This window comes from Epinephelus moara, chromosome 6 (assembly GCF_006386435.1).
Source record: "Epinephelus moara isolate mb chromosome 6, YSFRI_EMoa_1.0, whole genome shotgun sequence".
NCBI classification, from domain to species: domain Eukaryota; kingdom Metazoa; phylum Chordata; class Actinopteri; order Perciformes; family Serranidae; genus Epinephelus; species Epinephelus moara.
Window position 1 is genome coordinate 28,653,253 of NC_065511.1, and position 15,236 is coordinate 28,668,488.

Consider the following 15,236-nt stretch of genomic DNA (forward strand, 5'->3'; position numbering starts at 1 on the left):
CCTTTGGAGACGGCTTATGGTAGAGAAATGAACATTCAATTCACGGGCAACAGCTCTGGTGGACATTCCTGCAGTCAACATGCCAATTGCACGCTCCCTCAAAACTTGCGACATCTGTGGCATTGTGCTGTGTGATAAAACTGAACATTTCAGAGTGGCCTTTTATTGTGGGCAGCCTAAGGCACACCTGTGCAATAATCATGCTATCTAATCAGCATCTTGATATGCCACACCTGTGAGGTGGGATGGATTATCTCGGCAAAGGAGAAGTGCTCACTAACACAGATTTAGAAAGATTTGTGAACAATATTTGTGAGAAATGGTCTTTTGTGTATATAGAAAATGTTTTAGATCTTTGAGTTCAGCTCATGAAAAATGGGAGCAAAAACAAAAGTGTTGCGTTTATATTTTTGTTCAGTGTAAATGCAGATGGTGTCATTTATTCTATAGCCATTACACTGTGCAATTGACACTAACTTCATAATAATAAGTTGAAGGAAAAAACTTGTCCGCTGAAGAATATTCTAAGTGCCTTTCCTGAGAGAAACAAAATCAAATACACATAAGGGACCCTCGAAAAAACTACAAATCCAACCTTACCCACAATCCTGATCATTGCACTTTCGCTGCTAAACCTGGCAGTCACTGTGTTGTGAATTATGCACTTGTAAGTTCCGGAGTCGCTCACTGTAACCCTCTCTAGTTGAAGCAGCGGACCAGACTTATTCAGGTACATCCAATTAAACATCCACTGGAACATCGCTTGAGGGCTGGACTCCGCTGAGCATGACAGTGTGATGTTAGACCCTGTTTTGTACGTGGACCTCATCGGCATGATCGTCATTGATGTGTTATGTGGACCATCTGATGAAGCAACAAGAGGAAAATTGTTTTACGGGTTGATATTCAGTTATTAGAGTTTTTAAAATACATACAGTAGGCCAATATAGGTAACTCACAGCTGATGTTCAGACGCACAGGGAGACTGATTTCATGGCCTAAACCATTGGACACATTGCACCTGAATGGCCCCTCATCGTAGCGGGTCACCCCGACCATGGTGAGAGTGGCATTTCCATTGCTGAACTGTACTCCCCCACTGTCTGTGACCTCAGAGTTGCCTTTCAGCCAAGCATAAGACAGGGACGAGCCGTTGAGCACAGAGCACGTAAGAACTGCTGTGTCATTGAACTCCACCAGGTTGATTGCATTTGCCCTCAGAGTCACACCTGAAATAGGCACTGCAGAAAAAGGGAAAAAAAATTGTCAAGTCTTGTGGAAACGTGGAACTGCAGTGGACAAGCAATGTTGTGTCTTCTCTCAATAGCAGGCAGACATAGAAACGGGACTTGTATGATGAACTGAAGTCTGATTCAAGCCTAAATTGGATGGCAATATTTACCTGTTGTTCTGATGGTTAGTGAGTGTACCACTTTGGCCCAGACTGAAATTATTACTATTGGATGGATTGCCAATAAACTTGGCAGAAATATTCATGTCCTCCTGAGGATAAATTGTTATCACTTTGATACCTTACCATTGTATCTAGTGCCATTGTCGGATTAAATATTTTGTTTCATAGCTAAATATGATCAAAACTAATGAGATTCCCATTCCAACATATCCTCATACAATGGATATCTTATGAAAATGCACATACAACGGTTGATATCAAAGAGTTTCGTGTCCAGTGAATTAGCCTCTTCACTGTTAAGGTTAGGTTTAGGAAAAGAATCATGGTTGGTTGTTGTCACGTTATGTACTTAACGTTAAGTTATGTAGGTTAGATTTGGGAAAGTAAAGTTGTGTAGGTTAGATTTGGGAAAGTAAAGTTATGTAGGTTAGGGATGGAATGTAAAGCAATGTAGGTTAGGTTTAGCAAAAGAATCACAGTTGGGTGTTGTTGCGTTATGTAGTTACATAAATTACGTTCGGTTAGGTTTAGAAAAAATAATCATGGTTGGGCATCATCACGTTACGTATTTGATATAAAGTTACGTAGGTTAGAGTTAGAACAGTATAGTTACGTAGGCTAGATCTGGGAAAGTTAAGTTATGCAGATTGGGTTTAAGGGGAACTGCCCATTGGTCCGACAGCCCATTGGTCCGACATCCCATTGTTCCGACCATATTAAACCCATTGTTCCGAAGTCCGTTCCGAAATCATCATGATGCCCTGTGGTTAAGGTCTGGTTAGGGGTAGGCACAAAAACCACTTGGTTAGGGTCAGGAAAAGATCACGGTGTGGGTTAAAATGAAAAATAAAGTGACAAACACATAAGCTGTGAGCCTGCTTCGCCTCAAGCCTTTCCCAGCTGACCCAGAGCCGATCGCGGCGCACCATCAAGGTAGAAATACGCCCACCGGGAGCCATTCAGCACCGTGGACCGTCGGACTAATGGGATGTCGGACCAATGGGCTATCGGACCAATGACATGGACCCGGGTTTAAGACAGTAAAATTATGTGGGTTAGGTTTAAGAAAGTAAAGTTACGTATAGGTTTGGACAAGTTAAGGTATGTAGGTTGGGTTTAGGAAAGTAAAGTTGCATGGGTTAGCTTTGAGAAAGTAATGTTACACAGGTTGGGTTTAAGAAAATAAAGTTACGTAGGTTAGGTTTCAGAAAGTAAAGTTACGTAGGTTAGGTTTAAGAAAGTTAAGTTGTGCGAAGGTTTGGGAAAGTTAAGGTATGTAGGTTAGGTTTAAGAAAGTAAAGTTACGTATAGGTTTGGGAAAGTTAAGGTATGTAGGTTGGGTTTAGGAAAGTAAAGTTACGTATAGGTTTGGGACAGTGAAGGTATGTAGGTTGGGTTTAGGAAAGTAAAGTTGCATGGGTTAGCTTTAAGAAAGTAAAGTTACGTAGGTTAAGTTTGAGACAGTAAAGTTACGTAGGTTAGGTTTAAGAAAGTAAAGTTACGTATAGGTTTGGGAAAGTTAAGCAATTTAAGTTGGGTTTAGGAAAGTAATGTTACGTAGGTTAGATTTGAAAAAGTAAAGTTGTGTAGGTTAGATTTAGGAAAAGAATCATGGTGGGGCATCGTCACATTACATCCTTAATGTAAAGTGACATCGGTCAGATTTAGGAAAGTAAAGTTGCGTGGTTTCAATTTGGAAATGTAGTTACTTAGGTTGGGGTTAGAAAAGTAAAGTTACCTGGGTTAGGTTTAGGTAAAAAAAAAACCATAGTGGTGGTGACACACCTTAAAATAACTCAAAGTTCACTTGGTTTTCCCACGGTGGAAGTCGTGTGTTCGTTTGACCCATCCAAGACTCCATCCTAACTCTTGCAGACTTTCCCTTTTTATACTATATATTTATATTTATCTTTACTCCCGTCAGCTCATTTGACGCTCACGTGATCGCAGCCTTCATGGTCATGCCAGTTACATACAAATTCTGGTGCATTACTTTCATAGGTATATGTACGAACAGTGCATGAGAACATTCATCGTCAGCTGAATCAGTGATACTCAACTTACAGCCCGCAGGCCCACAACAGAGTGCCAGGTGGCTCCTCAAACATTTTCTAATTCACCATGAAAATAAATTCACTTGGATTTTGTTGTTTTGTTCTTGTAACATTAATAAGGTGTCACAGTGGATTAAAATGCTTCAAAACAGAGCTTGTTTATCAAAAAAGTGCAAGGGGAGGATCCCCTGAACCCCCCTACATAGGTCTGGGGTGAGCCCCAAATATCCTCAAGTCCTAGAAATGCCCCTGTGTACACCTGACCTGTGCCACATTGCTGCAACTAGCCTCTGACCTCCTCTCGTTTTGCAAAAGTTCCCCCTGGGCAAAGCAAGCTGAGTATCCCTGCGGTAGATGTAGTCTTATTTCAAACCATACCTGACTTCCATTGAGTAAGAGGCTAGATTTGGACTAATACAGTAATTGGACCAGTTCCATTATGTATCAATATGTGTTCATGCACGTCTGGTGATGAAATTTATACAAAATGAGAAGACTGAAGTTTTTTTTATTTTTCGTGAAATATTTAATATGAAGACTGAAACCAACTTAGGACTCAAGTAAAGCTGACTTGCTCTGCTAGCTGTTGCCAAAGGCAAGGTGACCGTAACAGTCACAGACTCCCACACTGCTTTATTCTTTGTCTTGCAAATCAAAACTTGTCAAACACAGAAGTAGACATTGGAGTGTGATATCAGGTTTTTCAACACAATAATGGAGAGGCAATGCATGCCTGATCGATTAGTAAGTATTAGTAGAATGTGAGGAAGGATCCTTACCTTGGACTGACAGTGTTAACTGAGCACGAAAAGAATTCACTGCCTGTAACGTGTATACTCCAGAGTCTTCGAGCTGTAGTGACCTTATAGTCAACGATGAAGAGGTTGAATTGAATGTAACCCGGTCACTCCAATTGTCACTTATGATTTCTTCTCCTGGGAATATGATCACGATGATGTCGTTGTCGAACAGCCATGCACCTGTAGTAACAGTGTTCCGGCTGAAAAGTGTGACTGTGCTGCCCACTGGTAACGGGTCCTCAGAGGGATATATTGTCTGATTAGTTGCAGCTAGAAACAGAAAGCAAGGAACAGATTCAGTCACCCTTAAATGTAGTTATAATCTGCACACCAGTCAAAGCAAGTAGCAGGTTTAAAAAAATTTTTATCATTAAGATTTATAAACTGGCTCTCATCTGAACTGAATCAATGTGATAAAAATTCAGACTTACCTGCTGCAAAGGTTGTCGAAACCAGGATCAGAACAAACACAACTGGAGACCCCATTTCACTCTTCAGTTTCTTTTTGGTTTGATTCTTCCTTGCTGGCTAAATGGTCCTCACCCTGGCTGGGATAAATTCAAATCTGGCGATACTGTATAGTCACAGTCGCCTTTTGATCAGCAAATATTTGCTCTACTTCCCCCAAGCCTTCTGTTCGCATGATGTAAATGCTTACCCCTACCATCACCAAGCACCACCTCACAGCCCTGGTCACACCTTGTTTTGCCCTGGTCCACATCGGTCCACACCAAGGAGTGTCCATTTACTGTAAACCTCAGTGGTTCTGCAGCTTTTAACCAACCAGAGGATGGGATGGATGGATATTTTGTAAGTGTACTGTATGTCTCTGAAGCGTAACAAAAGCAAATACCCATTCAGTGAGGAGTTGGTTCTTTTATGCAAAATATACTTGTGGGCTTACACAACATGTCCTCCCACAGTGCAGGTGGAATAAACATTGGAAAAGTCAGAGAAAGACTGCCAACAAAAAAGAAACGTATTTAATATTTCTCATTTAAAGGCCATACAAATTCATTTAAGCACATTTTGGAATACAGACAGTTTTGCTGTTACTGTTATTTTATAATTACTGCATTATTAATAACAGTATCAACAGGATTTAATGGAGGACAACAGACCATCTGTTTGTTTGCTGGACGTTTCTCTTTCTCTGTCTTTGTTTAATGTTGTTCAGACAGAATTTATATCCTATTTCTTTACAAAGGAGATTCGTTTTCATAGTAAGACTATCATTTAAACATCTGAATTTGTCAAATAGCTCTAAAGAATATGCCATAGGTGTCTTTTGAATCATCAACGGTCTTCCAGTTTTACCTCCCGACTGTCAGCGGGCTTTAATGAGTGATTTTGATTTTTCTTTTGAGCTCAGCCACAGAAGAACGAGTATTTCCTCATCATACATCATAAATAATGACAGGAATTCAAGTGGATATAATGAGTGCTGTAAAGCACATGGAAGGCCAACAAAGACCTAATGGTACAACACTGTGCAGTGGGGTTTATTAAAGATAAAATTGAGTCGTTTTATGGTGGGGTGGCACAGTTAATATACCTGTACCTGATTGCTGTGTTTGAGGTTTGCTGTCATGCAAAGTATTTTTAGCTCACTTCAAGTAGTTCTTATCAGCCTGAATTCATTGTTTGATAAGAGAAAACACGTACTCCATGCCTCACAAGTTTAATGAAGACAATCTGTGCGTTCCAGTACCCATACTACCATACTATACATATGCCAGAAAAAGATTTAGTATCCCAATAGATAGTAGGAGAAATGCAGTGTGCCAAAAATACCAGGATGTTCTATTGACAGCTGATTGACAGAAGTCGCAATGATGGATGACAGTGCATTCAAGTTACTGATGACGGGTCAAACAGTAATAATGGGAATATTGGTTGTTTAAGTGAGCAAAATAATCATAAATATATATAAGGACATAACTATAAAAATAACAATGACAGAAAAGTGCAGATGTGATTTCACTGTCACAAATCTACAATCCGTGTTATAACTTTAAAGTTAAACTTCATACATTGCAAAGTAACAACAGCAGAGCTTTCCGGGTTGATCTGGCGAATCAGTAAGTGGCATTTTTTTTTATCTCTAAGGTTATGCATATAAAAGCAAGAGGGTCAAAGTTCAGGGTGTAATGTTATGAGACAGTAGTGTGTCCCGATTGTGTGCATACTGCATGCAACAGTTTTACTTTTTAAGGGCAGCTACAGAACCTACTAAAATTAGAGAGAAAAGTATGTGATTTGGATCACACCCAAAGTTTCCTTCTTGGATCTTCGTCAGGTCAAAATCTTCATCAATTTTTACCTGACGAAGATCCAAGCAGGATCAAGATACTGGGGCGTGAAAATAGAATAAGTTTGCAGACATTACTTTTTTCCTCATGCATGCTGTTTTTTTTGATAGCCTTGCACATTACAGTATACTAGGTCAAAGACAAAAATATTTGACACGACTGATTTTAACCTTTTTTTTTTCATAATTTAATCGCTGAATCAAAAAACAACCAAACATTTTAATCTTGAGACACATAGAAGTGGTTGTGAATGTTATTGCTCAAATGTTCATTGTATCAGAGTCATCCATGGACAGAATGAGCCACCAACATCTGTGAAAGAAAGGCAGTTATTAGTCATGATAGTTATTTCACGGTATACATAACATTACAGTGTATATATTTTTTTTCATCCAATACTATTGTGCTCAAAAATATTTGTCCATTTCGTTCTCCCTCCTTAAAGGGATAGTTCACCCCAAAATCAAAATACTTTTTTACCTGTAGTGCTGTTTATCAATCTAGATTGTTTTGGTGTGAGTGTTGGAGATATCGGCTGTAGAGATGTCTGCCTTCTCTCCAATATAATGAAGAGAAACGCATGCATTTTGGCACTTTGAGCTCCACAAGCTGAGTGCCATCTAGCTCCATTACATTGGGGTGAAGGCAGCTGTCTCTCCAACACTCTGTAACTCACACCAAACACAATCTAGATTGATCAGTAGCACTTCAGGTAAGAGGAAAACATATATTTTCAGATTTTGGGGCTCCTTAAGTTGAAGTATGACTGAACGTTTGTGTAATTCTTTACACTGTTAATTATTTTTTTCCAAAATGTATTCGTCAAAACAAAGGAGACACAGTCTAGAACATGCGTTGACTTTATTGGAATTAATTAAAGGCGCTGTATGTAAGAATGTGGCCAAAACGGTTACTGCACTCAAATTCAAAATACTGCCGCAAGTCGTGTCCACCCCCCCTCCCCTACAGATTCAAGGTTGCTGGACAGCGGCACGCTGGAGACTGATTTGTTTGCCCACGGGCGGCTGCCGTGGCAGGGCCACGTCGCCGCGTCCTTGATCTTCGGTTTTCCAACGGACCGTTCGAGCAAGTCCGGCTTCTCTGCTGCTAACGCTGCTGCCAAGATACAGCTGAGGAGGAGCCGGCTGCTAATGCTATGTACCGGGACACTGCTAATGCTGCTTGCCGTGCTGCTGTAGCTCAGTCGTAACTGTAACTGATGCTGAGACTCTACTGACTGCGTGACTGGTAGACACCGGTGGGTGGCGCAACAGGCCAAAACACAAATTCAAAACATAAACATGATTTGCGGACTGTAAAAATTTTTTTTAAATGCGAATATTCTGGCTGTACTATTGTTGTCGGTGAGATCAGTATGTTATCTGAACATTATTCCTTAGTCTCTGTGACATATTAGGATGATTTTATGACTATTTGCTTTAGATTTCTTACATATAGCTCCTTTAAATTGATTAATATCATTTTTAACCAAAACTCCAATTACATGTTTTTCCTTTTTTTTCCAGTGATAGTAAATTAAATATCTTTGGGTTTGGACAAACACAACACGTTTGAATTTTACAACTTGGGCTTCTGAAGATTCTGAGAGGAATTTGTCCCAATTTAAGGCATTTCATAGACAGAAACTTTTAACTGATAATTGTCATAGTAATCAATGATAAAAACAATGATGAGTCACAACCTGTTGTCGTGACAGGAAGCAGTTTTGACTTTATACCTGCCCCCTGCTGCACATATCTTACAATTTAACTCACATATCTCGTTCAAGACTTGAACTGATCTGAAATAATGTAGAAAAGTCACAATTTTGAAGGGACAACATTTGACAATATGCAGAATTTAATTTCAACATCTAAATTAGAATATTTTCAAGTGTATGAATGATAAAAAACAGTGGTTCCCAACTGGTGGGTCGTGCTCCAAAAGTGGGTCATGGGCCCAATCTAAATGGACCGCAAGTGACTCCCAAATGTGTCAGGTTTGTAAAAATCACAATTTATTTTTAAGTACAGTAAATTTCCAGCACAGAGCTTTTCTTTTGAAATGCTGTTTTCTGATGTGGAGTGACAGCAACAGACAGCAAATTGACAGAGACAGCAAACTAGCTCGAGGACATGGCCAAACACAACTATGACGCTGAATGTATTAAACTGTGGGACCTCAAAACGAATGACTCAGGAGAAATCTGGACCCCGTGGCTGGACCAGTTGGGAACCACTGATTTACAAGTTTTTCTGCAACTTGCCTGACACTGAGAAGAGGAACCCAACCAATAGTAGCAGTGGCAGGAGCCACACATTGACTGCCTGTTGTTCAGACCCTGACAACGGGAACTCTGTAGAGACAAAAAAAAAGTTAGGATGAAGTCAGGAACAGATGGAGAAATATACAGGTTGTCACTATACTAACAAACTCACCTCCTATCAGGATGTTTGCGGTGATGCTGCTGTTGATGTTGGTGTGATTGTTGAAGGCCAGACAGGAATATGCACCACTTTGGCCCTCGCTGACACTGAACAGCTCCAACAGTGGACCTGTAGTGTTCACGAGCTCTCCTCCGACAGCCCACTGAAGCTGAGCTGGAGGATTGGACTGTGCCGAACAGAACATGGTCAGATTGGATCCAGTGGGGAAGGAAGTCGTGTTCTGTCCGTTTACTGTTAGCGCCATGTTATCTGGACCATCTGAGAAAGAGACAGAAAGAAAAACCCAGAAGAGAAGATGCCTGCAGCATTTTAGAGCTCTGTTAGCGAAACTGGGCGGACAAATTGTGATTCAAACGACACTGTCCTACTCACAGCTGATAGTAAAGTTTACTGCATCACTGGTGCCATTACTGACAGCATTGACCACATGACACATGAACGGTCCCTGGTCGTAGCGGGTCACGTTGACTATAGTGAGAGTGGAGTTTCCATCAGTGAGTTGAACTCTGTCGCTGGCTGTGACCTCAGAGCTGCCGTTCAGCCAGAGGAAAGAGAGAGAGGATCCAGAGGAGATGGAGCACTTAATGACCGGTGAACTGTTGAACTCAATCAGGTCAGTTTGATTCATCCTCAGTGTCACGTTTGAAATCAGCTCTGTGAAAGACAAATGGAGGAGACGAGGATCAAGATGTTTCAACATACTGTACACTGTGAGGCTTTGTAGTAGGCGAATAATGAAGGACCAGCACCCATACCAAAAAATGGATGTTAATGGTCTCATAAGCCTCACTGTGGCCACTTTATTAGGAACACCTGTACAATCTAAAAACCTTGCCATAAGATCTATCTTTACAAAGCTTTCTATGACTTGGCATATTCAAAAGTAAGCTGTCATTAAGAAGACATTAACAAAAGGTCCTTCAGCTAAAAGGATCTTTCAAGTCTGGTGCTGTAAATGTTTAAAACAGAATAACGATTATTTTGTCTGCATACTCTTTTTCCTGAAGGTCTTTCTGATGAATCATAGAGCTAGCTGGAATGAGGACAGGATTTTTCACAATCTGGCAACTCAGATCTGCCCTCATTAAAGATTATTACTGATCTATGAGGCATTAAACAAGTGTATTAACCATTAAATCTGGGGCAAAAAATTTAAATTTGAAAATGGATGCTCCTCCTACAGCTCTTCGATCTCTGTCCTAAGCCCCTTCCACCAGACGAGTATGGCGCACTTCATACAGTAACCCAGTGTTTCCCATACATTTATTTATTTAATCTTATTTCATTTGACAGCTCTCTATTTATCAGACCCTAAATGAGACAGAAATAAGCTAGCTACTACACTCCACTTCGCTGCCCGCCACTGTGGACTGCTTCACCAAGAGGAGGGTGGACAGTGGCTCCAGGGACAGACCCTTGGTCGGTGACTGTGGCCACTCGAATTCAGTGGTCACAGCTGCAGCACTGAGTCTAACCTGTGTTAACATCAGGAACAGAGTCGGGGAGTTAAAGTGGTCCGGACCCCTGGAGCTAGTTTTGCACTGGCAGGATTCGAACCAGAGCCGCTGCCAGTGAAGTGGTCTGTAGCGGCAGCAGGGAGTGAGGCGGAGGATACACGATAATTTGAGGCTCTAACGTTAGCTAGCTTTACAAACATAAACTTGAATAAGCCCTAGCAGCGAGCCTTTAGCTCTGATTAGCAGAAGGCTAAAGTATTAACATTATAACATTATACGTTATATTATTTTCTCTCCATCTCTGAAATGCTTTGCCAATATTTAAACATGTTTAATTTTGTTTCCTTTCCGACTCTCGTTAAGACTATCATTTTTAAATGACCTGTGACTGGCCAAAGTCTCCCGTCATGGCCTTGATTTTCTAAAGGCTGAGCCAAAAGAGGGTGCAGAAGTCTTCTCTCAGTCCACCTGAATTACAAAATGCTCAAAGGTTACTATGGTAATCTTGCCCCGTGACTCCAACATAAAACTGCCTACCCCAGCTTTAATTAAGATATCTGTTTCAACCTAAAAATAAAGTTTTATTGGAAAGTGGTATGATGACTTCGTACTCCATGTAATGTACAGTAATGTTGCTTGAAATCTATATTTAAGCGACTGTAATCGTGAGGTGAAATGTGCAACATGGTATGTTCTTATATAACTGTGATAGATTTTGTTCTGGGGTGGGGGCTCAGGGATGCGTTAGGAGCTATTGACCCAGCAGACGAAGGCTCTGTGAAACTGAAAGAACAAGAAACTCAGAAGGACAAGTTAAAGGTGAATGTTGCCAGACACAGATACACACAGAAACTGGGATGGTCACGTGAGCAAAAAGGGCACCAAAACACACCCGCACTAACAGCACGGAGCGACCTATTTGCTGGTTGTCAGTCCAAATATCACAAGGCAGAGACATGAATTCCTGTGAGGCCTCTGTGAATATTGTTTGCGAATCCTCGTTTCTCATTACAACAAGAACCTGTTCCAGTAGAAAGGGCAGTGTAAACAATTTGTCAGCACAATTTTCTCTGCCTCTCCACCCTAATGTGTCTCGCTGAACTTTGCAAGAAGTTGGCAGTCACTTTCTTTTATGCTTCTACTGTTCAAATGTATGTTCCAGTTTCATTTAATATAAGTCTTTTTTACTTGTTTGGCTGTTTTCTGTCTGCACATCCTTATTTGCTTATAAGATTTATGCTTGTCCTGTTACAGCATCAACTTTATGACATTTTCTGTGTGCCTCTAAAATTCATTTCCTTGTTGACTGTAAATAGTGTGCTTGGGTGCGTCATTCAGGGTTAGGGTCACAGCATTCTCAGAACCCATCGGCTGTATTCGGCGTCTGACTTCCGGCAGACGGCGATACAGCCTCTGGGGGTAGACCCCCGATTTTTTGGCATTCCGGTTTGATTTGGGCGGAGGGGGCGAATTTCCGTTTCCGACTTCCGTTTATATATAAGTAAATATGCTGAACCATTGTGATGGATTCAGAGTTTGCAGTGACGCTAATTATGTTCCGCCTCGTTAGTTCACCACACGGACCGTTTAACCTGGCAACAACTACAGTCGGCTCAAACGTGATTGGTCAATATCACGTGGACTACAATTAGCCTACAACCGGAAACCAGGGCTCTTCCGCTCTTCTTCCGGAGGCAAGATCTCTGGGGTTTGCCTACAGATGCTACATTCACTGAATGTAGAGTCTGTATATAGAGACTAGGGTCACAGCATAAGCAACATTACATCAGCATGACAATCTCTAAGAAACAAATAATATTTTTTGGGAACAGCTTTATATGGCTTTAAAGGGAAACCATACAACACCCGTATGTTTTTTGTGATTCACTGTATTTACTCAACAACGCCCACAGATAAAGGATTAAGTCTTTTTTTTTTGTACCTGGACCTGTTTGCCCATGTTTCTGTGTCTTAGTTTAAAACTGGAACAGTACTGAGCAAGAGTGCTGCAGCTGGCAGAATGTAACCATTCAGGGCCATTTATGAACCATCAATTCACATCCACTAAAAGCCCTTGTTTTCGCCACTGACGGGCTCAGATTGTTATTTTACATATCTGACAACATTAGGATCCCTACAGAGATAAACCTTTCTGTTAAAGAGTAAGATCCTTTTTGTTTAACTAGAAACAGCCCCGAAATAGCCAAACTCACCAGATGCCATTTAAATAAACAGTAATTTTAGCGTGTATAGAGCCAGCATATATTCACATCTAACTGGGTTAATTCGGGGTCTGTCTCAACCAAACCAGAATTTGTGATTTTTGGAACTGGAGACGACAAACATAGACGGCTTTGTGAGATGTAATTTGTTTCTGTCGACTTTGAATAAAGTGTGTTTTATGATGATAAAATTATTGCTTATTTAAATGGAGATTGAAGGGTTTTGGCTATTTCGGGGCTGTTTCTGGTGAAACAAAAAGGATCTTTCTCCTTAACGAAATGGGTCTATCTCTGTAGGGATCCTTTTAATAATGTTGTCAGACACTTACAGTAACAATCTAAACATGTCAGTGCAAAAACCAGCACTTTTAGTGGATGTAATTTGACTTTGCACTCATGCACTGAGTGGTAAACATTCTAGCAGTCTCTCTAAATACTTGACTAATTTTGAAAATGATTGTTCCCATTAGTCACCTGGACACAAACATATAGGAAAGTAAGGTCCACTTTGAAAATACAGAAGTTACCCTTCAATTTAAAGTCTTCTTCAAAACACAAACCCAATTTTCTCTTATTTTTTTCATATTATTTTATGTTGATGTACTTGCATTTTATTTTATTACCTTATTCTTCTTCCACCTCTGTGCCTATAAAATTGGATCCCTTTTTGATCTCAGGGTATTGTTGTATTGCACAATTGTTAAATTCAGAAAATTGAGCCTTAAATGTAGATGTTGCTTATACAGTATGTGGAATCCATCTGCTCAATAAAATATCTTAAATATAAAACACAAACCCAATTGAAAGTCAGTAATAAAAAGATAAATATTATAAAGAAAAGGCAGAATGGATACGGGCTCTAGTCTCTTATCAACTGACTTGATACAGCATTTTTGTATCTGATCTTTTCCATGCAGATCATCGAGACAGAAAGGACAGAGTAGTGATTATTTCTGTTGGAAATATTCCACAAAGTAAATCCATATTTCAGTTGCTGCTTACCACACTCTCACCTTGAGTGACATTTGTTTGCTATCGTTTGGCTTTTAATGCAATGTTTAGGAGAGGCGTTAGAGTTTGTAATTAAAAACAGTAACTGAACATCAGCCATTTGTCTCACCCAGGACAGTGAAGGACGCACTGGCACTAAGCTGGGGGTCATTGCTCTGCACTGTGTAGACTCCCGTGTCAGCCACCGTGACAGAGCTCAGGGTGAGAGCTCCAGTGAGGACGTTGACTGACGCCCTGCCGCTGTGACTGGGGAAGACTGCCTGCTGGTCTCCCAGCCAGGTGAGAATGAGAGACTCTCCCACTGCCCAGCTTCCACTGTTCAGAGCAGCTGAAGGAGACAGAGACAGCCTCACAGAGTCCCCGACTACAGCAGGGTTGATGGAGGGCTGGACCTCCACAGCAGAGGCCAGAACACCTGAAGAAGAGAAAAATATTTGTTATTCACTGTAATAAAAATAACACAAAATACCTTTCCTCTCTCAGTTTAATCACTATAACTTACTCATCATACACAGAACCTACCTTGTGTTAAAGCCCACAATACAACAGCCAGGGTTCCTTTGCTTTTCTTCTCCATTTTGTATCGATGGTCTGATGATGTCCTCATTATTTCTCCTCTATTATACCCGTATATGATGGCCAGCCCCCCACTCATAAATACCTCCAGCCGCAAACTCCAGTTCTTATCTGCAGGTGGTTTCTGGTTATTTGGTGTTCACTCTGTCAAACTTACAAAAGATGCATTACATATTCTGTTTACTATCTTGGGTTCTGTGAGCAAGATGATAAATTATGACAGAGGGTATGTGAGGCAGGATTAGGGGGTGGTGGGCTTATGGGTGGTGTTTCTTATCCCCCCTTTTCTGGCTAAATAAAACAAATTTTAAAGGAAAATTTATGCTGTTTTTCTCATCAGTGTCATGTCTGTCTTTACCATGATGTCTGCTCACTTATTAGGTAAGGCTTAGATTTTGTGAAGGTTTTCTATTTTTGTCTTTCCACCCCTACTCCGGAAAGTTTCGGTTTGACACTTTCGGCTGTGTGTGGGTGTCAAATGAAAACACCTGCACCTGCAGCACCTTTGTGTCGTACGTTTGCTGAGAATGTTAATGTGCTCTGCTCTGTTTATTCAGTGTGCTGAATCTTGCAAGCAGTTACACAACAACCGATGACCCAACCGATTGTTTAACTTAAAAGAGGCAGAACAAGATTTACTGTATGACATGATAGACCAGCATATTAATTACACAATTCAATAGGTGTACTTCTTCAGAAATGCTGTCTTTTCTAGTATAGTGTAAATGGTAGTCAAACCATTTTATCTCTAACAATACCGCTCAGCAAACACCTGTGGCCTTATTTGAGCAGCAGTGGTGCAAAGTTCAGTATCTGAGCACACAGGTGTTGTGTACCTGACACACAGGAGGTGAGATTGATGACCAGGTTGCATTATTTGTAGAATTTGTAGATGAAGGCAAGTAGAAGTAGCAGTAGCACTGGAGGACAGATACTCTAGACT

General features: G+C 40.7%; 1 protein-coding gene across 1 annotated transcript in view; it reads right to left on the reverse strand.

Moving 5' to 3' along the window:
- Nucleotides 1–14,370, reverse strand: part of LOC126391747 (hemicentin-2-like) — a 25,076-nt gene extending 10,706 nt beyond the window's left edge. Inside the window, exons 1-9 of the mRNA XM_050046669.1 lie at nt 14,240–14,370; nt 13,827–14,132; nt 9,400–9,681; nt 9,019–9,285; nt 8,847–8,936; nt 6,851–6,892; nt 4,248–4,538; nt 960–1,241; nt 601–864 (exon numbers count right to left, since the gene is read on the reverse strand). Coding sequence (XP_049902626.1) covers nt 601–864; nt 960–1,241; nt 4,248–4,538; nt 6,851–6,892; nt 8,847–8,936; nt 9,019–9,285; nt 9,400–9,681; nt 13,827–14,132; nt 14,240–14,324 — 1,909 coding nt within the window. The 5' untranslated portion in view covers nt 14,325–14,370. The remainder of the gene's footprint in view (nt 1–600; nt 865–959; nt 1,242–4,247; nt 4,539–6,850; nt 6,893–8,846; nt 8,937–9,018; nt 9,286–9,399; nt 9,682–13,826; nt 14,133–14,239) is intronic.
- Nucleotides 14,371–15,236: the final 866 nt, after the last annotated feature.